General features: G+C 38.1%; 1 protein-coding gene across 1 annotated transcript; it reads right to left on the bottom strand.

Moving 5' to 3' along the window:
• Positions 1-892: 892 nt before the first annotated feature.
• On the bottom strand, positions 893-10,910 carry LOC103719764. The gene is made up of 7 exons (XM_008809152.4): positions 10,576-10,910; positions 8,988-9,185; positions 8,525-8,797; positions 8,076-8,178; positions 7,247-7,365; positions 1,987-2,163; positions 893-1,472 (listed from the first exon to the last, which is right to left on the bottom strand). Exons 1-7 carry the CDS (start codon positions 10,843-10,845, stop codon positions 927-929), a joined length of 1,686 nt encoding a protein of 561 aa, XP_008807374.2. The 5' UTR covers positions 10,846-10,910; the 3' UTR covers positions 893-926.
• Between the last annotated feature and the right edge of the window lie 14,547 nt (positions 10,911-25,457).

The following is a 25,457-nucleotide window of genomic DNA, read 5'->3' as shown; positions in this document are numbered from 1 at the left end:
CAGGACACTAGTCTGAGTTCTTTTGCAAGTGTCTATGGCTTTCATTTTTATCAAGGTTTAATAGAGGAAATGCCGGCATAACAAAGTCCATGAGGTGGAGTACCAAAGACTGAGGTGGGGTATTAGCTTGCCAAATGTTCAGAGACCGTCATGGAATAGTTTTAGAATATGTCCAAGAAATAGATTTGTCTGGATATTTATATTCCCTCGGAACAACAAAATAGAATCATTCCATGGCATAGAGAGAACTTATCCCACTTCAATTATAATTTTGCCTCTATCCACTCTTTAAACACTCCAAAAGGAGGGCAATTTTATCCTTGTAATAAAATCCAAATAATTATGAAATGGATGCACTCATTTATTCCTCCGCTTATCTCTCCAACCAAATACTGAAAATAAACTTATTTCATGGAATTGTTTAGCCTATTAATAATAGACAGGATTACCCTCCAAAATTTATCCCCACTACCAAGCGCAGCCTTAAAGAATTGCACCCATTCTAGAAGAAAATTAAACAAATAAAAGCTTATCTCTAAATAAGTTGGGGGAACACAAGTTCATTGTCTGTAGTTAATTATCCCAAAAAAACAAAATTAATATCCTAAAAACCATTGGACAAAAACTCACATATCAACCACATTACAGTTTATGTCGCTTTTGTTGATTGATGCCTAACAATGCCTAGGGCTTCTGGGCTTTGCTGCAGTCATCCATGTGTCTTCACTCTTTCGAAATGCTTGCTTTATAGAAAATACAGCACATAAAAGGTTTTCAAAATTCAAGACTACTCAGTTGCTTGCCCTAGAACCAAGATGCACAGTAAAGCTATTAAACTGTGATGTTGGGTCAGCTGTCTTCTTGGGGTCTATACATTACTTTAGACCAATCATTATAAATCATCAATTGTTTTCTTTATTTCTTTTTCATATTAAAATGGTTTCACAACCATTGTCATCTTTTCCAAGTTTGTCAATCAGTAATTCCATCATTTGTTTATACATCGGCATATAGTGATCATTTATCATAGTCCGTGAGAGCCGAATCTTACCATACAAATATCTTGGAGTTTCATAAATACCAACATCTTTGTCACCTATAGCATCCTTGCCCAAGTTAGAATCCAATGCTTGCAACATAACCATATGCATGATTCTGCCAGGAGGATAGAACTGGTGCTTCTCCGATGGTGATGGCAGTTTATTTTCTGCAGCTTTTTTTAGCACCATGCTTTCCTCTTCTTCTATTTCCTTCACAGCAGCTGCTTCTTCTTCCCGAGCCTTATCATCTTCATCATTCCCGTGAAGATCCTTTTCCAATGCAGACCATAGTTCACCTTCAGTCATTTCTTCTACTAATGTGGCACCAGAGCTTTGATCAAGCTGCCTAAGTTTCTCTATCCCAGCTGGTTTCCCATTGTACGAGCCACTTGAGATAAACTCTGGTTCGTCCAGCACTGGCTCTGCGCTGACCTGTTCAATCATAAGAGAGCAGGAGTTACTTCCAGATGTGGGATGAGAGCCGGTTTCTATCATCTTAAGGGCTTGTAACTGTGCCAACAACATGTTCAGGAGCATCCTTTGATGACTGCGAAGACAGAGGAGTGGCTCCTAACTACAGCCTTTACATTAAGGATCGGCAAATTGAAAAAGAATGATCCGTAGTTTCATACAGAAGATAACACTTAAGTGGGATAAGATAGGTGATTATCAATATAAGAATTATTCAACTACTGGCCACCCTGAAAACATATATTTAGCCTCTGACACTTGTATGGAAGATGCATCCTTACAGATCAACAGGAACAAACAGCAGCATGTAAAGTATCTAAAATTTGATTGTTCATACATGCATATACATAAATCAGTACAAATCCACTGATCATATAATTCTAATAATGCGGAAAAAAATAGAAAAAAAATCCCCATGGAGAATCATCACTGCCAGCCAATCCAGCTATTCAATTGAAAAGTTCAGATACTTCACCTCAGAACTGTCGGACACAGGCTGTAGACGTGTATCAGTGCCTGCAACCCTAGCTCTTGAATGGGATATCAATGGGAGATGAGATACTAAAGTGGTCACAGAGCGATATACAACATTTAAAAATCTTGTTCGTTTAATGCGATCCCTCAGATCATTTAGCCATGATGATGCTGTGACCTGCATAAAGAAACAATTTGAGTATAAACAACTGGTAAGAGAAATGAAGATTAAAAAAGAAAAGCAAAATCAGTGCAGGTGCAATGCTTAATATACCTATAATAAGCAACAAGCCATGTAAAATTGAAGACATGCCAACTCGCAACAGATATATACTAAAAGAAGAATGTAGAAAGATTTTAAAGATTATGTATTGCGTAAACATTGAGTTACTACATGACAAGATTTTTGAAATATGTAATATATGCCTTGTTCACATTCAAAGAAAACCATGAGAGGACTTGGTAGGGAAGAGGGATGGCAGTCCACAAAGAAGGAGCACAGAAATGTGGTGGGGAAAATCTTAAGAGTCTTGATTTAACAATAGTATTAACTGTGAATTAAAAAGAGTGACAACAAAGAATCTTGAAACCAAAACCAAAGTAACGAGAGGTTGGGATTCAAGCATGTTGTGTGGATGCAGTTGTACGGATGATGTCATGTGGAGAAGCCCAATATACTTCTACTAGTAGTACAGGAGTGGAGGATAGGCAAACTTGGTGAGTTTAAGTGGCTATCTTGTTTATGGATATGTATTTATGCCATGTTTGTGTATTGATAGTACTCCCCTCTTCTCTGAAACTTGCACAAGCCATGAAAAAATAAATTACATATTGCTAACCAGCCAATAATTCAGCACAACACTTTCCCGAAGCTTTCAGGTTGGGCTCCATAACTGACCCCATTAAGGTGGAAAAACATTTAGTCTTTTATTGTTGTTTCGATGACAATTTTCTTCATAATTACCTTTATTTCTAGTTTCTTTGAAATACATAATTAAAATATTTCACATAGTTTAAAAGTTGGAATTTTAAAGTCTACACACAACATCAAAAACAAAAGGAACGTAACTTGATTGATTAAAAGGTAGATAACCCATGCAGGTTTACATAAGTAAATAAAGTGATATCTACACAGATTACATAAAGGACGATCCTTATCCCATCTCTATGGGTAGTCATCTTAAAAATATTATCTGCCAATTTCTGCTACAGTTTATTACCTGGATTTGTTTGACAAATTAATATAGTTGAATATCAAATTTCAGATGCTTCTGAAATTTACAAGTCCTAGATATCTGGAAATGTGAATAACTTCATCAAAACATTAGTTAGACTTTACATTATGAGCTTGTTGACTACAAACAGAAAACTAAAAGTAGGTCAAATATACTGAAGCCCCATTTGACAAAGCTTTTGGTAGGCTAGAAAACAATTTCTGGCCCTCCAAAAGCACTTTTGGATGATATAGTGGTGTTTGGTAAAAAATCGAAAAATTGCTTTGGCTTTGCCATAAAGTTGAAAACGTCTATTTGGAAAAAAACTCTATTTTGGAGTTTCTCTCCAAAAGTGCTTTCTGGCCAATGTTGGAAAGTTGTTTTGGTTTTAATAATTTTTTTTTGATGACCAAAATGCCCATCAACAAATCTCATGATTACATCTTATATTATATCATGCCATAATATATTATTATACTATAATATAATATAATATAATATAATAACAAATTAATAAAATGTTATGTTATATTATATTTTATTATTATATTATAATCGTATAATATATTATATTCTTGTAGTAATACATAATTATAATATAATATATTCTTATATTATATTATAAGCATAATATAGCATATTTTTGCAATCATAATATTATATAATAGTAATAATAATAGTTATATTATGATAATATAATATATTATTATTGTAATGATATAATAATATACTATTACTAATATAACAAGACAATATAATATAATACAATATAATATAATATAATAATATTATATCATTATAATATAAATATACCATATATTATTATTATATTACAATAATACAATCTAATATAATAATATTTAATAATAATCTAATATTATTATGTTATATTATATTACATTATTATTATATAATATTATATTATATATCATGTAATAATTATAATAATATTATATTACATTATTACATTGCAGTAATATTGTACTATTAATAATATATTATTATATCATATCATATTATGTTATATTATTATGCTATAGTATTCAATATTATATTATACTATATTATAATAATATTATACAAAATAATAATATTTTAATATGTAATAATATATAATATTATATTGTATACTCTACTATGCAATACTATGCAATATCCTTTATTGTAATTTTATCATACTAAAAGCACTTTTTCATTTTGATTACCAAACATATGTTAAAACTTCACAACACTTTAGAAATATAGTTACGAAATAGTAAATAGTTTTTTTAATAAAAACTCTACTTCCAAAAGCTCTACTTTTCAAAAGCTCTATTGGTAACAACAATCCCAAACAGGGCCTAAATATGGTTTGGCATCACTATTATTTCTTATTTTTATTTTTAATATAACTACCAAAACTGAGACAAAAAACATGTTTGATGCTATTATTTTTATTTTTTATTTTTAAATATTATTTTTATTATTTTTTTAAAAATATAAGTAAGAATTTCTTAATTTCAATATTTTCAAAAATAAGAAACTCATATTTGTTACTACCACCTTCACGTCAACTCTACCATCATCGCCACTGCCGCCACTATTGCCGCTAATGCCACCACCACCCATGCTGTCTCCGCTACATTGCAACCACCCATGCCGTCTCTGCTACATGGCAACCGTTGACTGCTACATGGCAACCATTGATGCCACCATTGGCACCAACATTCATTGCTCCACCATATAGTTGGTACTCCCGCCACCACTATTATTATCACTACTCCATCGCTGCTTCCTCTGCCACACCAATGCAGTCATCATCTCTGCCTCCCCCGCTACCATCATCACTATCTCCACCACACCACTGCCACCCCCATCATCAACACTACTATTGCCTCCGCCAATACTGTTGGCACTACCACAGCCTCTACCACCATCACAAAGTTTATGTTTTTAAAAATAATTCACCATACTAAATATTTTATATTTTAAAAATTAGAAAAATAGAAATAATTTTTTTATTTTTTTATTTTTGAAAATAGAAAAAATAAAAGTGATACCAAAAGATGCCTAAACATTTTCCATCGAGTAAGAACAGGATATGACAAGGTGATAGGCAGATGAGAAACTAAGTACCTCACAATCGGACCTGTTCGCAAGCCAGGTCGACATAGGTTCAGGTTAAGCTTTGCCCAAATATTAAAACAATTATTTAGGCATGGGCCCCTGGCCTGACCTTGGGCATACTTTTCAGGCCCAAGCCTGGCCCTTACTCAGGCTTCGGGCCGAGCTTCTAGCTACCTAAACATTTTTTTTTAATTTATAAAAAATAATAAAAATACTTAAAAATGCTTATATGAATAATTAAATATTTTTAAATAGCAATTTCAAACCTCTTAAATAGGTACTTTGAGATTCTAGATCTTCTCCTATTAAGTCTACATATCAACAAAATCTATGGTTTAATCATAAAAACCTAGTATTAAAAAAATTTCGGGCCAGGCCAGTCTTGGGCCAGGCAAAACCTAATATTTTTTTTAAAAAATCAATGGAGTGGGTGAACCCTCATCGATATTAGGTGTCCACATATATTGAGTTAAAAGATATAGAGTCTGAGGGAAAGAGGTTTTCTTTAGGGCTCAAGAGATTGAATAGACAGGGCTCCACAAGTTATTAATTCATCATTGGTGAATTCACACAAAAAGGAACGAGGAATTCTTAATAAAAAAGTGCTCTCTAAACTAAATGTGAAAGTTGTTTTCCATCAAACAGTTCTTCACATAAATCCACTCTAGGCTTGGGTCATATATCCAAAAGGGTCCACTCTCGGCCATTCCACATGCTGCCAAGCAAATACGTGGTTATCTGAAGTGGATTATCTCTTTTGTAGTAGATGCTGAACCTACTGGACCGGGCTAAGCTCGGGTCAGGTTTGTTTAATAAACGACCTTATTTATCAAACCTGACTCGGGCCTAAAACCTTAGCCCAAGCCTGCCTTAAAGGCTTCGGGCTTGAGCATGTCGGGCGGTCTATCACAATAATCCACATATTATTCTCAATTTTCAACAAATCCACTAACATTATTATGATATGCAACACAAGGGACAGTACACAAGCTGACTTACAAGTACAAAAAGTATAATAAAGAACTTAGCTTGGGAGACCTGCAGTCTTCTTGTCTGGTAAATATAATGAGATATTTTTTCCCATAATGAAGAGCAATTGCGTAAAGGAAGATTGAAATCATAATGATATTTATATAGATCAAAATTATTATATATTATACCACTCATGCATAACACATCATAACATGTTAGACGCTAGCATTGTCCAGAATACTGACATTAGGCAATACCAAAATGTGCACCCACTTCCAAAAATTTATAGATCTCCTATCCGCTACGACAAATGCAAGGGAAAGAAGAACCTATTGCTTCTACCATAAAATGTTATCAACAATCCACCACAACAGCATAAGAATGCAGCAATACATTCAAGAAAGCCAAAAACAGCTATAAAGAAGAAAAGTAGATGGTCATGATAATGTTGGCATTGATTGTTCACATAAATTCATTTGCTACCATCATCTAAACATCAAAACCATGTCAACTAATAACAATATCTACTTTTCAGAAGGTACAAATCTAATCCTTCATGTAAATAAATACGCTGACATTTTGTGTGGCTCTAGACCACTATAGTATAATAATGCAATGCTGGCAATTCATAGGTTACTAAAAAGGGCGTCTCTGTGGACAAGGCTCCTGCCATTACGGAGTCTGGGAAGGTTTAGCTGTGCGCAGCCTTGCCCCGGCATGTAGAAAGGTTGTTCTCGTGTTTCAAGCCCGTTGACAACTAGATCATAATGGAGAAAACTTACCATTGCGCCAAGGCCTGCCCTCTGTATTTTTATAGGTTATTAATGTTACAAAAAAGGAAGATGCTATGCATGAATATCAACATCACTTTTCTTCAACTATCTACACCCAACTTTCAACAAGCATGTTAAAAAAGCAACATTAATAAATCAAAACATAAAAATCACATCAAAGTTATTATGGAGGTACCTCAAAACGAAGGTTGTCAATAGAAGCAGATGAAAATGCGGGCACCAGGTCAGATCCATTGATAATAGTTGTAATAAAATGTTTACCCGACTCCGCCAAGTCCCATGTCATGCAGGCAGCTAGAGAACATATAGTAACTTTGAAAGTTAAGAAAATCTATCTTAAAACTACATATATAATAAGTTGTTCGCATAATCATATGCAGAAGTTGTGGATTTAGCATACAATAACCCAATTAGTGTAGGTCATGTATATATACAATGTTCCATTATTACTAGAAAATTGCAGCTAAATAATCATTAACCATTCAAAATATCAATAGGGTATCGCATTGACACAAATTCATGTGAAAAATCACTTGCCAAGATACAGTACTCTTATTGAATGGTTCTATGTTTGTGAGAGGGAATGGTGATCAATTATATACAGTAACATTACTATATATATGAACGTCATATCCTCACAATGCCTCATAGATGTTGTCATCTTTTGATCCACCAATGTAGCATGTAATGCCAAACATCCATTGCAACTGCAAAAGATCAATAAGAGAGAGCGAGTGCATGATAAGGATTAAGGAGTATTGTCTAATTGGGGAGTAATAGTATTAGGGATAAGGAGAATTCTTGTGAACTTCTGACAGGGCACTAAAAGGGGTTAGATATACAAAGTGAAAAAGAACAAAATTTTAGATAACCATAACCATCAATCCTTGCCCCAATTCTACAATCCCTTACTTGCAAAGAAATCAAATTAAAATATTTTGATAAAGAGACTTTTATATTTATTCATCAGATCAAGACAAGATAGTAATTCAGTAGATACATGCCTGGAGCAAATGTAACACACGTGCTTGATGAGAATTCTTCATGTTCCCGAAGAATATATGTTAAAAGTGCAGCAGTGCCACCACCCAGTGAATGCCCAATGATCTAAAAATCAAAAGTAAATATTACCCCTAGGTTTAAATATATAAATTTATAATCATGGCATTTTAGATCGTGTATATTATGAAGCACTAGTGCAAAAAGAAATTACTATATGAAATGAAGAAACTAAGAAATAAAACTTGGTTTCTGTTTCACGATTCATACTAGCAAACCTTGAAAAGGATTTTCTTCACAACAATTCTTGCATCTATAATTGCTCTGTTTTGAAATTGTGTGGTACTCCAAGTAAACTCTTAACTCCAAGAGTCTTGCTTGGGGAAAAGGTGCAGCAAATTAAATTTTTCATGCTGAGCTTACTTTGTATGTTTACAAAATTAGATAAATCTACCTTGATATTGTAATCTGGATATTGATTGACTGCTTTAAGGAGCGTGGAGGTGGTACATTTTGCAATCCAACGAGCTGCAGCAACCATCCCACAGTGTGCATAACCTAAGACTAAACTGCTGACACTGCCTTCACGTAAAACTAAATGGTGAAAAGGAACCACTGCACCCGTTGCTGCTGTCAGTGTATCCTTAATGCTATGCGTCCCTCGGATTAAGAGAAGAAGACATTTGGAATTTCTATCACGTAAAATTGCGAATGAGGGCTTCAGCAGCTGCATAGAGTTGAGAAGCAATTTAAGCAAACTTTAAGATTGTGGGGTTTAGCGTCATTATATCAAAAGAATTAAGAAACACCAGATACCATGATACTGAAAAAAGAAGAAAGCAAAAGAAAGTAAGCAGGAAAACAGGGGAAAAAACTAACTAATAGAGGGCTATTTGCCTATTCCAATACTTACACACCCCTGCCTTAGGCTCTTGAAGAAGGACATCTTCTTGGGAACACCCAGCATTCTCCAAGAATACTTGAAATGGATTCTTTGAGAACCACATGCAAAGGTTTAGAAACCTTAACAGATAAATCAACTCCACCATAACTTCACGGCCTTTCAATTCTGTGCAATTATTTCCAGCATACACACTATCAACTTGTAGATTACCCTGCAACAGCACATTAGATATTACATTCTGACATCATCAATTTCTCTTATCAAATGTCATGGTAGAATTGCTTTATGATATTTAGTACAGTTACATTATCTACTCAAACAAAGCTAAAACTTCTTGAGCATAGAATGATGCGATAGAGCTATAAGACCAGCACAACTACTATAGGAAATGAATCCTTTCCGTTGAGACCAAAATCTGGTTTGCTTATATTATTTCCTAGTTTCATAGGCCAAATGAACTTGGCACTTCCACGACAAAGACAGTGCACTTAGCAGATGTTCTATGCTTATCTTTTTCTTTGTTTTCTCCTTCCTATCTTCCCCATCCCTCCATCACATAATCTAAACCCTTGAAACAACTCTTAACAACCAAATTAAGGAAAAGCATGAAATGAAGGTCTCCCACATTTTAGACCTTGTATGAGATGCAACATCAAACCCTGAGCCATGAGACCAAAATCCAATGATGCTAATCAAGAAACTGACCCTAGAGCTACACTATAGTCAAAATTGAGTGAGTATGCGCATTACCACTGTCAACTTCCAAATGACTTCATACCAAATAAGACCCAAAAAAGAGAAGCGACTCCAAACTTGTATCCACCACATTATTAGCAATATTTTTTTTGATGTAACTGATTTGCAATACCACTATTTCCTGTCTACAAGAATAACCAACTGCAAAGGATTATTACAGTATCACCCACATGAAGACACTTTGAGTCGACAACAATTATTCCTTCCTTTTCTCAGCTCTTCACCCTATATTAGTCTATAATGGGTGGAATTTAAGCAGAGGTCACTTCAGGATATCGAAAATCAAGCTCAAACTAAAAATTAACAAATAAAAAAATCCAATTTTTATAAGGTTTCAAGCAGACTTCTTACGTGTTCTGACAGAAGTCATCTAATATAATTGTCTTCCCTTGGACCCAAAGAAACGCATAAAACAGAACTAAAAAGGGAGGGGAAACCACAAAAAATCAAGATCTATTAAAAGTTCATAAAATATGTTGCCAAATTTTACCTGTGTTTGCACAAGATAACCAATGGCCAAATAATCTACACTTCCTACATGAAGACAGTATGAAGATCATTCTTCCCTTCTTTCCATAATGAGTAAAAGATAAGCAGAAAAACACTTCAATGCATCAAAAATAAAACCTAAAATGAAAAATAGAAAAAAGAAAAGATCCAAATTTTATGAGACTAAAGCTACTCTTCTTGAATATTCTGTTAGAAATCATCTAATTGGTTGCAATTTTCTCATTTATACTCAAAGAAAACCCCTAAGCTGTATAAAAATAAATAACCATAAAAAATGTCGCTGCTTGGATAATAATTCGAACAAATTGATCCAAATTGATCAAAACCCAACTGACCTGCTGCCTCATTAGATAGTTGATGCCGAACGCCAGGTCCCCGATGGGCCATTTCCCTAACGTCTCCGAGTATGTGAACCGCACCGTCTCCGCCAGCGTCGCCACTACATCCCGCCACGTCGCCGGGGCCTGTGTCGGCCGCCGGACGAACCTCCTCCTCTTCCCGCTCCCCTTCTCTCCCGCCTTCCCTGGCAGCCTCCGGCTCAGCACCCAGTACACCAGCAGCGCCACTACCGCGGCCGCCGTCGTCGCCGCCGCGGCCCTGCCCATCGGAACCCTAGAACTCTTCGGATCGACTCCAGGGTTTTGGAGCCCCTGTGGCTTGGAATTGGAAACATTCCTTTCCCTTCCACGAGCCGTTGCGTGTCGTGGGAGCGTAAATTTCCTTTTTACTAAACGAACCTTGAGCATTTACAAATTGACGAAGGAACCCTCACGTGGGCTATTGGTATTTATTTATGAGCGAGGGTTTCTTGGTAAATGAGATACTAGGAGGTGGTACATGGAATTTGAAAGGCAAAGCATCTTTCCTGGAGGGAGAATCTAAGGACAGGATCCGCATAAAAGAGGTAGTGGTGATAGGCAGCCCCCCAATTCAACCCCCAAAAGTTAAAAACCGGCATAAGACCGGTTCACTAAGGGCCGCTTTTTTTTTTTTTTTTTTTGGTACAACGGTGACTCACACGCAATGGTGTGAATGCGGCCAACAAAATAAAAAAAAAATCATATAGTGGCTCTGACACGGATCCATGATTGGCCCAAACAAAATCGCCGTGTACTTTGGAGACAAATCTATCTACACTATAAGCGGAGACACGAGGGTGATAACCTAGCGTAAGGGCACCACATAGAGTAACAACAACCAAACCAGTTTTTATGCTACGTGATTGGTGAAGGGTACTATTACCCATTTCCCTTATGATTTCTCTTCTAGCATGCATGACCTTAATCTGAACCAGCAAGCTAAAGCACAATAATCTCTATATTACTTTTCTCTAACATATGCAGCAAATTATTAATAGATCACACACACACACACAGAGGCATGCATATATATATATAATATTTAAGTTCTCATGTATTTCATAGCCTTTCTATATTATTGTGTATGTTTTGCACCAGGGGAGCTGAGGGGAATCGAGAGGGTCCATTACATAATTTAGTACTAAGGAAAATTTTATCTTTATAATTGATGGGCCATAGTTGATTAGATAGAATTTGTTAGACATTCATAAGACAAAAAAACGTCTGCTAACTTTATGAAGCTTTGCATGTTCATCTACCCACATGGAAATTGAATGGATCGACCACTTACTAACTTTTATAGGATAAAATTGTCTCTTATTCCTATTGATTCTTGTTATTTTCGATAGTAACCTAAAATCATGATAATCTTCATGATTTCTCTCGACCATTTGAATCAGCTTTATGAACTCTCATTCACCAAGTATTGGTGAATTCCCTTCTATAGTAACCAAAAACTGAAAAAATTTAGGTATTTTGCATGACTTACTACCATGAGAGAAAGAAATGGTAAATACAATGATAAGAGGGTGGCCTAAAGTTCAGGTGTTATGTGTTTGGATTATGAGAAACTATGAATTGTATCTTTGTCATCATGAATGCATGAAAGAGGTGCAGAATATCAGTTGTCTATAATGCATACCTAAAGGAACAAAATATTGACAAAATGGTGTGGCCTCATCATATATAAGGAGGATTCAAGACAAATGGACCATCATCATTCTGTTCTGACATCTTTTTTCTTCCTTATCAACCTAGCCTCTTCTTTCTATGATGTAATATCTCAACAGTAAGAAAGAACAGAAGATAACTAAGCAGTAAGTGTTGCTGACTAATAAGAAACAGAGAGAGTTATAGAACAAGGTTCAGAATTTGTAAAAAATACTTTAACACCGCAGAATTTTTCCGCTATGAAGTTGTGTTAACCTTGGCCACCTTTTCCTTCTAATATGAATGTCATACTCTTGCTTTTTATTTTTCAGCGGATTTCTACTTACATTGTCAAAGTAGACTTTGTTAGGGCTTTGAATGTTGGCAATGAATGCAACGAGAAGATGAATCTAAAGTTGAAACTAAATAGGTTAGATTTGTTTATATTTTTAAGTCTAATATTCTGTAGAAAACTAAAAAAAATGGTTGCAAAACAGGATATACTAAAATGTGTTCCTTACTCCCTAATATTTAACTCTGAGGCGTGATAAGGTTTACACAATTATTAGTGATTCAATTCAGTATGCAAATTATTAAATTACAGATTCTAAGATGCAGTAGATGCATACAAACTCTTTTTTCTCTTATGAAATAATTATTGAAGATACTTTCTCAAGTTATGAAAAGGACCTCTAATTCAGTCTAATTTAGTAGATGTTTTATAGTGGCATTTTTTATTGATGTTTCATAACAGCTTGTTCGACAAATTTTCTTAATAAATTTAGTCTTCATTAGCTTCCATTTATCTCATTCTCAGATATTTCTCAGCTCTATACTCACTCAAGGAATTAGGAACCTCAAATGAGAATCTAGATATCCTTTTATAGATTGAGGTTCTAAATTTTGCCCTATTCTCGGTTCTAGCATATCTGTGGACATTTGGAAACATAGTATGAAAGAGATGAGCACATATATGTTGACAATCTGACAGTACATGTATGGTCTTTGTTCAAGTTTCCTACACTTAGAACCTTCTACCAGGTAATTAATTTGACCTAGGGATGCCATTCAGTTGGATCAAGTCCAGGTTTCACTAAAGCTGGACCCACATGTTAAGATTTTGGGTCTAATTTTTCTTCCATTCCATATCCAGAAGGATTGGGTTAGGTATGGATTCGAGTAATAAAAATGACATCGAATTGGGGTCAGGTAGAGATCGAGTCCATGTACCTATCAAGTATCAAATGTTATAACTTGAAGGACCGGAGAAGATAAAACAGTCCAAGCCTTGAGAAGTTTATCAAAGAAACATCCATACATGCACAAGAATCAAATCATGAATAAGCAATTGATGTTTAACTATGTAACGATGATTGACTAAAAATAAAAATATGCTTTACTTAAAGTCAAGTATCTATACTTATCAGATCTGGCTAGCTAGAAATATTTAGACTTTTGGCGAGAGTTGTCCTTCTCCGGAAATTGTTGTGGAGCAAACCTAGGGTCAGGTGGTGGAGATTAGTCAGGCAGATATGTTGGATGGACCTTTGATAGCTCGGGGCACCTGGGCCTCTACTTCTGCTCGTGTAGCGTCTCGAATGGTGCTCTTCACCAGGGCGCCCCCACCTCCGAGTTTTCTCAGAGTCAATTTCGATGGATGCCTACTGGATAGCGGCAGGAGGAAGGGTGCAGATTTTGTTATCAGAGGCCCGAAGTCTAGGGTGATTATGGCTAGTGGTTTTCAGATCTTCAACATTTTGGTCCCGGAGGCGGAGCTGAGGGCAGCATGGCCCAGTCTAGGTTATGCTCGACGTATGTTGCAGGTTAATGTGGTACTGTTCGAAGGGGATTCGGCTACGGTCATTGGCTGGGTCTAACAGATTGTCGGCGGTAAGGGCAAGTGTCACCCCCTGATTTGTGACATCCAAGCCATGATCTCTGGCAGGGTGACCCTCCAGGCTAAGCATGTCTACAGAGAAGCCAACGGGGTTGCAGATTGGGTGGCCTCGTATGTGGCTAAATACTTGGAGACATCTTTTGGGTTGAAGAGAGGGAGCTGCCTTGTGCATTCCGGAATATGTTATATTTTGACCTTCTTGGATGTATCTGTATTAGAATTGTTTGAATCATCCGTTTCAGCAAAAAAAAAAAAAGTCAAGTATTTATACTCAAGCATATTCTAACATATTATGTTTTATACTTTTTGCCTTTATAAGTTTATAGAACAAACTTTATATGCCAAGAATTTATAAAGTAAAGCATATATAAATAAAATTTTTGGGTTTAATTTTTCTTCCATTCCATATCCAGAAGGATTGGGTTAGGTATGGATTCGAGTAATAAAAATGACATCGAATTGGGGTCAGGTAGAGGTCGAGTCCATGTACCTATCAAGTATCAAATGTTGTAACTTGAAGGATTGGAGAAGATAAAACAGTCCAAGCTTTGAGAAGTTTATCAAAGAAACATCCATACATGCACAAGAATCAAATCATGAATAAGCAATTGATGATTAACTATGTAGTGATGATCGATTAAAAATAAAAAACCGCTTTACTTAAAGTCAAGTATTTATACTTATCAGATCTGGCTAGCCAGAAATGTTTGGACTTTTGGCGAGAGCTGTCCTTCTCTAGAAATTGTTGTGGAGTGGGCCCGGGGTCAGGCGGTGGAGATTAGTCAGCTAGATCTATTGAATGGACCTTTGATAACTCGGGGCACCTGGGGCTCTACTTCTACTTGTGTAGCGTTTCGGATAGTGTTCTTCACCTGTAAGCCCTCACCCCCGAGTTTCCTCAAGGTCAATTTTGATGGATGCGTGCTGGATGGTGGTAGGAGGGGATGTGTAGGCTTTGTTATTAGGGGCCCGAACTTCAGAGTGATTGTGGCTGGTGGTTGCCAGATCTTCAACACATCGGTCCCGGAGGCTAAGCTGAGGGCGTGTGTTGCAAGTTAGTGTGGTACTGTTTGAGGGGGACTCAGCTATAGTCATTGGCTGGGTCCAGCGGATTGTCGGCGGTAGGGGCGAGTGCCACCTTCTGATCCATGACATCCAAGCTATGGTCTCTAGCGGGGTGGTCTTTCAGGCTAAGCATGTCTACAGATAGACCAACGAGGCTACAACTAGATGGTCTCGTACGTGGCCAATCACTTTGGAGTCACTCTTTGGGTTGGAGAGAGGGAGCTGCCTTGTACGCTCTAGAATAATGTTGTATTTTGACCTTCTTGGATGTATCCATACTAGAATTGTATGAATCATCGGTTTCAGCATACAAAAAAAAAAGAGTTAAGTATTTATACTCAAGCATATTCTAACACATTATTTTTTATACCTTTTGCCCTTATAAGTTCATAGAACAAACTTTATATGCTAAGAATTTATAAAGTAAAGCATATATAAATAAAATTAATATATTATATTATATTGTATTGTATTGTATTGTATATAAGTGTATATGTATACAAGTAATAAATCAGATAATTTATATGATTATAGGTTGAGTTCGGGTCAAGTCAAATCTAAAAACCTCAAAATCATGCCTGACCCAAAAATGTTAATAGGCATGATTTTGGACCCAAATACAACTTATTTATTGCATCGGGTCTGGGTCTGCTTTTGGCCTAGTTGGGCACCAGATTAATGGGGTGGAGTGACAACCCTAATTTTGATCAAAGGGATTGCTTTATTACCACGATTTACATAAATTATGTAATAAAAATTATAGATTTTTTAACAAAGCTCTGTTCTCTTGGGTGGACAATCAAAATGAGGTAGCAATTTTATTGAAAATCTTGGCTTGGTTTCAAGAATGGAAAATATTACCAGCAGTATGGCTTCTCTAACATTACATAGATTGTCTCAGCCTTTTCCCCTCATTGTTACATGACAAAAAGAGACATAATCTTCAGCTCTTTCATAGCTCCCACTGCTACTGCTAATGAAATTCAACTTTGTCCTCTTGGCATGGCATAGCATGAAACTTATCTTAAAGTAAGTTAGTTGTGGTTCCAAACCAAGCAAGAATCCTCATAATTAATCTTATAGCTTGCGACTTAGTTCATGCAACCAGAGCCATTTATCACCTCCACTAATCTAGTAGTTGCACCAACCGAATTCCATTTCATCATGAATGACTTTCCATAAAACCAAGGACAATTTTTCCACACCTCAATTAACATGTTTTAGTTGTCCTCACATCTAACCATGACCTCACCCACAAAGGACTTTGTGCGAAAAAATAATAACACTAACCCTACCAACATTTCTTAGCACTCATTATGGACTGTCCTGCATTTATACTGATGCCAATGACTTGGAAGCAAACACTTGACCAAGAAAAAATAAGAAGCTATTGCATGATTACAAGTAACCGCTTGAAAATTTAGTTCCTTTGCTTGACATGCAATCCAAAAGTACGCAAATTGGAATCTAATCCATGTCTGCAACAGCAACTTACGCTTCCCATAGCTTAGATGTCAAACAAGGATCATATTTCAAATTCCATGCTTTGAAATTGGAGGCTCACCGAGCTGGAGGCACCAAACCAAATGCCTACGAGGGGGACCCACGGTGGTCTCGGACAGCTAGCCGTTGAACAACTGCCCTCAGGTCCCAAGGCATCCCGGTGGTCTTATGGCTACTAGCCTACGGCACCTAGATGTGGGTCTCAAGGTTCAAGGCCCGGCCATTTTTAACAACAGTCTTTGCAATTCAAATGAAAGTGGTGGGGACTTGTCCAAATTGCTACGTTGGGAAACGGAAATAGTAGCGGGAAATGCTGGTGGATTGAAGATGACAAATCCAAAATGCTGGACAGCAAAAGAGGCGACTCAATATGCTGTCTTATTCGTCTCTCGGTACATATGCACGATCTAGAAGGTACCACACTTCTTCACCAGCCAACTATTGTCACCTAGCAGCAAGTGTTCAACCTCCCTCGCCTAGCGACGGTTGCACGGCCTGAAATCTTTTATCTTTGTTTTGCATCGGTTTCTCTAGATCTTTACTTAGTAGTTTGCTAAGATTGAAGGAAAGATTTTGCTCCTAATAAAATGGATAAATTTTGCTTGAAATAAAATTTGGAAAATGCTAATATAATTTTTTCTACTATAACATGTATATATATATATATAGCAGAGATTTAAAGAGATATTATAATTTAATATCTTTTCTTCTATCATGGTAATTTAGCTATCGGTATAATATGACAATCTTTATATAATAGGAATAGCGGCAATCTTTTGCTTTATTCATAGTTCACTAATGAATTATTAAATCCAAATTAAAATTAAATACACAAAGCTATTTTCCATCACATTGGTTAACAAAAAATTGATTTAATAATCTTTTATTTTTATTTTATTTTTGTAAAGAAGAGGCACTAGGTTCAATATGAACTGGGGAGCTCCTTTATATTTGTAACCCTCACAACCTCGATACAATTATCAAGAATTATACTAGTAGAGTAATGAAAGATCTGACCATGTAAACATTATATGCCATTTTTATTATAATAATAGATTACAATAACCTTGAGGCTAGCATCTCTTGTGATTCACAATGTTATTTATCGAAGAGATAGAAATAGATAGATATATAATTTGTCATACAAATTTTATATTTAGCTTTATTCCCCCCTGATTGGCTTCCCAAGTTCATTTTGGCTGACCGTTTCCCACCGGTCATCACCGGCTGATGTAGTCAAGTGGGGCAGAGCCGTGCATCATCAGAGAAAACAAAAAAGCGAGAAAAAAAAGAAAAAGAAAGGAAAAAGAGCAACGGAAGCACCGAAACCGGCTCACAACGTGCCACGTGGCAAGGCTAACGGTAACCTTTCCCGTCTTCCCACCCATCTCCGCCCACTTCCAAAATCTCTCCCGCAAACCCCGCTTTGAAAACTTAAAAACTCAACCGCTCCGTTCATCCACTCCTACCAGTACTGCATGGCCTACTATAAAAATTAGAAGCATAGGCTCAGCGAGTTAGAAGAAGAATAACCAACGAATCAATAAAGAATTCAAAGATGAGTTCCTTTCCTTCTTCCTCCTATTGGATCTTTTAATTGGAGTCGGTTTTGGGAGCATGGGAAGGCTAAGATGGCAGGGGAATTGGATTCCAAAGCGCTGCTTGTGAGAGATATTTGCGCCATATCATCTGTATTCACTTCTTGCACTCATCGTCGCCGATCACCCCGGAAGCCGGCCTTCATTGATTGGTACCTCATTCTTGGAGTTGAGTTCTATATCTCGATGCTGGTTTTATTATTTTACATCTATCAGCTGTGATTTGTTCCTAAGTTCAAACATGTTTTTGAGTGCCCATTGCCCAACCATAGGTTGATGAAGATTCAGAGGTGGATGCAATCCGGAGGCGATACCGCCAACTGGGTATGTGCTCAATAAATCTAGAGTTCCAGTTCTATTCCAGTTCCAGTTTTCTTTTCTTTGATTTCATTTCGTTTTGTAGCATTACAGCTTCATCCGGACAAGAACAAGCACCCCAAGGCTGAAATTGCATTCAAACTTGTCTCAGAGGTATTTTGTAGCATCTTCTTCTTCTTCTTCTTCTCTAGTTCCTCCTCTTTTCTTTGTATCGAAACTTGGGTGAGGTCAGGATGGTGCTCAGCTAGGTGAATGGTGGTCATTTTTGTTCAAATAAATGTAGGTAGAAGCCTTGAGAATTGCAAAGATAATTCAAACACCTAGCTATGATTGGCTGTGGTTCCCATTTCTGCCATCTTCTACCTTGAATCAAAAAAAGGGGTATTTGATTGTCACAAAGACTTCATGGCAAATTAGCCAGAAATCTTCTACCTGCTCTACTTTATTTTGGGGGGTGGGTAGGTCCGGGCATAGCGACAGAAAACGCTTAGAGGGGTTTTCTCGTCCATCCTCGCCACTACGTCAATGCTCCTGTACTTCATACGTATTTAAAATAACATTTCCCCATGTAAACATATTCTATTTCTTGATTCCTACTAATTTGAAACAAGATCTACCAAACTGGTACCGAAACCCATATCGGTCGACGCTCAGTACGGTTCAGCACCGATGCCAACCAAATCGACCAGCACGCCTCTTTTTTAAGTTTGTAAAAAAATTAAATTAGTAATCACTTTTTTAAAACTTTTTCTATAAAATTAAATCTAATTTGATATTTTTTTAAATATTTTTTAATGTTTATATGATTTCGGTTTAACCTATATGATGCATCTTATTGCTTTAAAATGATAGCGGTTAGTACGGAGCGGAAACCCATATAGAACCAGTCGAAACCGGTCGGTTCGGTGCAAACTGGGTGTGATGGGCCGGAACCAAATGTAACAGACGAACCGACCTAGTTTTGCACCATGTCGATTCGACACTGCTAGAACTAGACAGTTCGGCCTGGTTCGGTAGTCCCTAATCACGAGCAATTGTTTTTGCTGAGCATAATTGTCATTTATGTAACAGCTAGAAAAGCACAACTAATCTCAACATCCAAGTTCTAGATGCATTCATCATACACAGTCTCTCTCTCCACTTCAGCTATCTATGGATTTGATCCAAATCATTGATCATGAGTTTACTTTCTCTTCTTCTTGATCACCTGATCAAAAGAAACATGCTGCAAATACATTTGTTTCTTAGCCACCCACGCCTCATTCTACTCCCAAGTTTAATCCGATATCAATGATGCGGAGCCCCATCCAAGGACTACTCCCAAGAGAAGACCTGAATAACAAACTACATGATGGTTTGAAATTAATCTCAAGTTTCAAGTTCATCTTATTCCATTTTTTTTCAGAAAGAAATCTTTTTTCTTTTTCCATTGTCATTTTCTGAGCACCTGGGTTAAGATGGCTTACATAGAGTTCTCTCAAAATAAGAAAATCCGATCATTTTCAGGCATATGCATGCCTCTCAGACAAAATTAGAAGAAGACACTTCAACTCTGATAGAAGGGACAGCTACTGCAAGGAATGCCACCAGAAGTCAGGCATTAATGGCACGGAGGAACGGAATGGTCACGACGATCGAAGAAGAATGAAGTCAAAGAGGATCCTACAGGCCCTGAAGGAAGTCCAGAACAGATTCAAACAGGAATGCAGAGTGATTGAGAGCTGCTTACGAGCCAATGCAGCTTTCCAAAGAGATTTTCCCCTCTTCGATCCTTCTGACTACCTGCTATTCCCAGAATATCCACACCACAGGGATCAGGTAATCAAAAATCCACAGGATACTCGGTATAACCACGCCAGCGAAATTCAGAACAACAACAGAAGAGGAGGTAGATGCGAGTCACCTGTCTACCAGGCAAGACCAGAAAATAGACCAAACAGAACGAAGAATTCCAGTTTCAGATATTGAATTGTCACTGTATTTTTTTTTTTTTCCATTGCTATTCAATGCAGCACTGCTCCATTTCAACAATGATAAATGACTCCTGTGGCTGTTTTCATACAAATCAAAATTTAGAGCATATTGCAATTATCCCAGACAGCTTTAGTTGAACATCACATATACCAAAAGAACATGGAACTTGTACCTCATTTGGCAGACATTCAGGATAAGTCTCCTATAAAGTTTCCACTTATCTGATATTTGAATCTTTATACACTTAGGAGCAATAAGGAGCAAAGAAATTATGGAGAAAACTTCAGTTATGTACGCTCAAAAACAACATTTTCTTGTACTTCGTTTGGCAGCAACTCAGGATAATTCTCCCGCAAAGTTTTCACTCATCTTACATTTGATATCCTAGTACACTTGCGAGCAAGATAGGAGCAAAGAAGATATGGAATTCTAAAAACTTAGTACACTTGTGTACCCCTTGTATTGAGAATGTTGTAGAGCTAGCAACTGTATGCTAACTTTGGAAGACCACCCTCCACTAGTGGCACACATCTCCATATTGAAGGATCCTTCTTTCCTCCCACTGCTAACTGCCTGCTCTTCCCACAAATTTCACTATTATCATCATCAGATACTGATGCTTTCATCTCAACCCTCTGAGTGCGCCTATCTGTGCCTTCTCCAGCAACAGCTTCTTCCCCTTCACTCTGAAATGAAAATGTAAGGATTAAGCTTATTCTTACATGCTGCTAGATTGAATTCACTAAGATGCAAATAAGAATTATCTTTGTACAGAGGGAAGGAATAGACAAATTTAGACAAGCCAGTCGTCCAAACTAAGATAGCATGAGCAAATTTAGACAAGAAGTATTAGAAAAGAAGCACGATTCTACATGTTCAACTTGAAAGTGAAAGATACAACAAGTGAACATCATGAACATTAACAAGAAAAACAGGAGATGTTGCAGGCAAGGATGGTAGCAATACATTAATGAAGTGCGCAATGTATAACCAGAAATGCCATGAGGAGAGGAGAACACTCTCATAAATAAATAAACATCTCACGCATGAGTGATAATGTGTCGTTTGCCTATGCTTAACCTTCAAAATTCATAACAAAAACAGCCAGTAGCTCCTTAAAATCTGGATGTAATTATTTAACAGGCTAAATAATTGTTCCATGTTGCACTTTCAACAAACTAACAAAACAATATGTCAAAGAGGGGAGGAAAGAGCAGAGTACAGAAGCAAACCAATCAAACTTTGCATGACAATTTGGGATAAAGCGTGGAGAGTAACATGCACCTCTGGCTGCAAGTAAACCAGAATACCAACATGGTTATACGGATTCCGAAATAAAATTGAGTGCAATCAATCGTACTTTCTCGAGACCGTAATTTGGCTTCCTCTTCTTCTTCCTTTCCTTTTTTTTTTTTTTTTGGTACATCGGCAGCTCACACTAGTCTCGTGTAAGCATTGTCATCTGAGTCAAGAGACAAAATACTCCACAGATATGGAGGAACGGATACAAAACGATCCAGAGAATTTTTACAGAATGGTGAGAAGGAGGTCACCTAGTTAGTAGCTTTGTTTGCCTCTCGGAACACATGCACAATCTGAAAGACATCACACTCCCTCAGCAGCCTCTGGATGTCATATCCCTTTGGCACTGCCATTTACTACAACCGAAACATTAAAGCCCAATTAGCATCTAGTTCTCCTGACCACGAGATGTTCGAGTTCCCTTAGTTCGAGCACCGTGTCACCCTAAAAACAGCAAATACATCCAAGACAAAGGAAATGAAACACCCAAAGACCCAACAAATAAGCAAAGTCATATCCCACAGCTAAAATTCTTGCTCCCCATGAAACTTATGACTCCAACATTCCTCAGGAGCAAGGTAAATCTTCTACATTGCTTTTCGGGAAGGAAAAAAAAAAAGGAAAAACAGTTATCAAATAGGGTAAGAGGAAAGAATCAGAATTCCTTGATTAAATACGAAAAATAGTTAATTGATGTGACGAAAAACACCTTTTCCCGGCAATTAGCATCTTTTGATCAGAGATAATTAGGAAGCGAAGATATTCGATAAGAAACATCAATTCCCACGAAATCCACTTGAATCCAATAAAGAAACAAGCGAATATAGACACAGAGTGAGATCAAGGAAGAGACCTTAGCAGCCCAAGCGACGCTCTTTGGGAATCGTCTTGGGCTCCTTTTTCGCCTGAACAGGGGCCGATTTCTCCGGTCGGAAGCCTTAATGGACTTCGCTTCGAGATCCTTCGGAGGCTTTTTGGAGCCGGTTGCCTGGGGCTTCGCGGGCCTGGATGAAGCCTTCTTGGGGTGCTTCGGATCGGACTTCTCCCCTCCCTTCGCCAAAAGAGGAGTCGCACTTCCTCTTCTTCGATCCGCCGAGCTCCTCCATGGCCGCCATGGGAACAGGAGTGCTCTGAGTCTCCTCTCCGTCACGAGGCGAGCCTTATGGGGGAGGGAGCAAAAGGACTATCTCCGTCTCCTGGGTGCCTCCACCCTTTGGCGAACTTCGATGACAGCGTCGCAGAGGATGGACGTGGCGGTGGCGTGGGGTTCGTTTATCCGGGACCATGACACCAGATTGCTTGGGTAGGGAGTCAGCGGATCTTCGACTCAGCAGGCTTCGAGCGATCTAGAAAGATGGTTTTTTTTGCGAGGCAGATACTGGGTGCGAATCATCTGCCGCTCAAGAAGCCTGGACCATAGTGGATCAAAGCCGAGGCAGCTTAGTTGAGGATCGGCTGTTACTCTGCGATATTCATAGACTATTGAGGGAGTGCATCTCCTATCAGACTATGCATGTCTATTGGAAGACGAATGATACAACTAACTGGATGGCCTCCTATACAGCTCATCACTCGAGAGGCTTTATTTGGGCAGACCACGGGCTGGTGCCAGAATCTCTATATAGTATTTTGCTTTTTGATTTTGTTAGTCGCATTTATATTAATCATATGTGAGCTGCCGTCGTTAGGGGTACAAATGGTTCGGATCGGGTCGAATCCTGAGTGACTCCGACCCGCCTTGATTTTTTTGTTTGGATCCTAATTTTGGATTCAGATCCGATCTGGTTGAAGATCGGTTCGGATTAGATCGGATCCGAGTTGGATCTGGATTTGAGTCGAGTCGGGTTCGGATTCCTATCGAATCCAATTTTTTTGTGCTTTTCAGAAAGAATTTGAGCAAATCTAATTTGGTCATATCATAATTATGAGGTGCTGGGTGACCCATGACTCGAAAGACTGGCAATTAACTTCCAGTCAGAACGGATGACCCATGACTTACTAAGTCGGTCTACAAGCTAAATTTCATATCACACTATTTTTTATCTACATGACTGATTGGACGGAACTTGGTGTCTCCCAGCTCCCCTCTCACGAGGACAAAAAAAAATGCCACACCTTCTTCCAAAATCCAACTCCATTGCAGAAAACGGGCACGACCCAGATACACTTCAGTGTTCCCTCACTTTCTCCCTTCAGAAGTTAAAAGAAACAAAAACCAAAAAATAGAAGAAAAAAAAAGAGCCAGCTACCGAGACACCAGAGGTATCGACAGTGTAATAGATCGAGAGAGAATCCTGACGGGCCGAGTTTCCTTTGGATTATGCGAACCTATGCTTGTTCCTCGTTGGCTGGCATTTTCTATCTCTTAGGGAGCAAGCTAACATGCTCCTAACAAACCATATCTTCTTCCAGTCTGCCATGATAATCCACCATAAATTCACTTAAAAACGACTGATGGTACCACAACCCCTCACGCATGGATCCAATCCAGAAAATAATTCGATTCAAATTTTAGAATCCGGTCTGGACACGCGGATCCTAACATTTAAATCAGATCACGGGCAGATCCGATCCATGTACAGCCTCAGCCAAAATAATAATAATAATAATAATAATAATAATAATAAGCCTCGCGGAGTACTTTTCACCGTTGCATGAGGGTTTGAGCGAAGGTCACATCAGGGATCCAGGAGAGATTTGGGCGGTCCATACTTTGGGCCGATAAAATGACAGCGGATCCAGACGCGTGCCACCCCGAACGCTGGAAACATGGCAGTGTGTGGAATAAAGCGTTTATCCTGCCTTATTCCACATAAGATACCATGTTTTTGTTCCACCTACAAATGTGAAATAACTCAAAAGATCATTTATTAAGGGGAAAACAAAGTATAAAGAGGACATTTTTGTCTCTCTAGCCAAAGATGACGGGTGGTTCTATATACACCCCCCCTATTGCTCAGGACACCCCCCAAAAATTAAAAAAAAATTAAATACTCTCTACACCCCCTCATTTGCTAAGGACACCCCTAAAAAATTAAAAATTCCTAAATTACCCCCCACCCTCCCCACCCCCTCACCTAAATTGCTCTCTACACCCCCCAAACCCCCCCCCCCACCCCGCTCTTTCCCTCCAAAACACCTCGCCAACGCCCAAAACTCCCCCGTTCCCCCTTCTCCCTCTCGTCGCCGGCATTCTCCCGATCTCCGACCACCTCGCCGGCTTCTCCCGGAACCACCTCGCCGGCTTCTCCCGAAAATTTTTTTTTTCACGGTTCGTGCTCCGTTCGGCACTGGATCGCCGAACAAAAGGCTTCTGTTCGGCTGAACAGTGCCGGACAGAAGCCTTCTGTTCGGCACTGTGCAGCCGAACAGATCTGTTCGGTTGAGGGTTGCCGAACAGAAGGCTTCTGTTCGGCACTGTTCAGCCGAACAGAAGCCTTTTGTTCGGCGATCCAGTGCCGAACGGAGCACGAACCGTGAAAAAAAAATTTCGGGAGAAGCCGGCGAGGTGGTTCCGGGAGAAGCCGACGAGGTGGTCGGAGATCGGGAGA

Source organism: Phoenix dactylifera, unplaced genomic scaffold (assembly GCF_009389715.1).
Source record: "Phoenix dactylifera cultivar Barhee BC4 unplaced genomic scaffold, palm_55x_up_171113_PBpolish2nd_filt_p 000316F, whole genome shotgun sequence".
Classification (NCBI taxonomy): Eukaryota; Viridiplantae; Streptophyta; class Magnoliopsida; order Arecales; family Arecaceae; genus Phoenix; species Phoenix dactylifera.
Note: the sequence above shows the minus strand (reverse complement) of the source record. Positions and strands in the feature narration are given on the sequence as shown.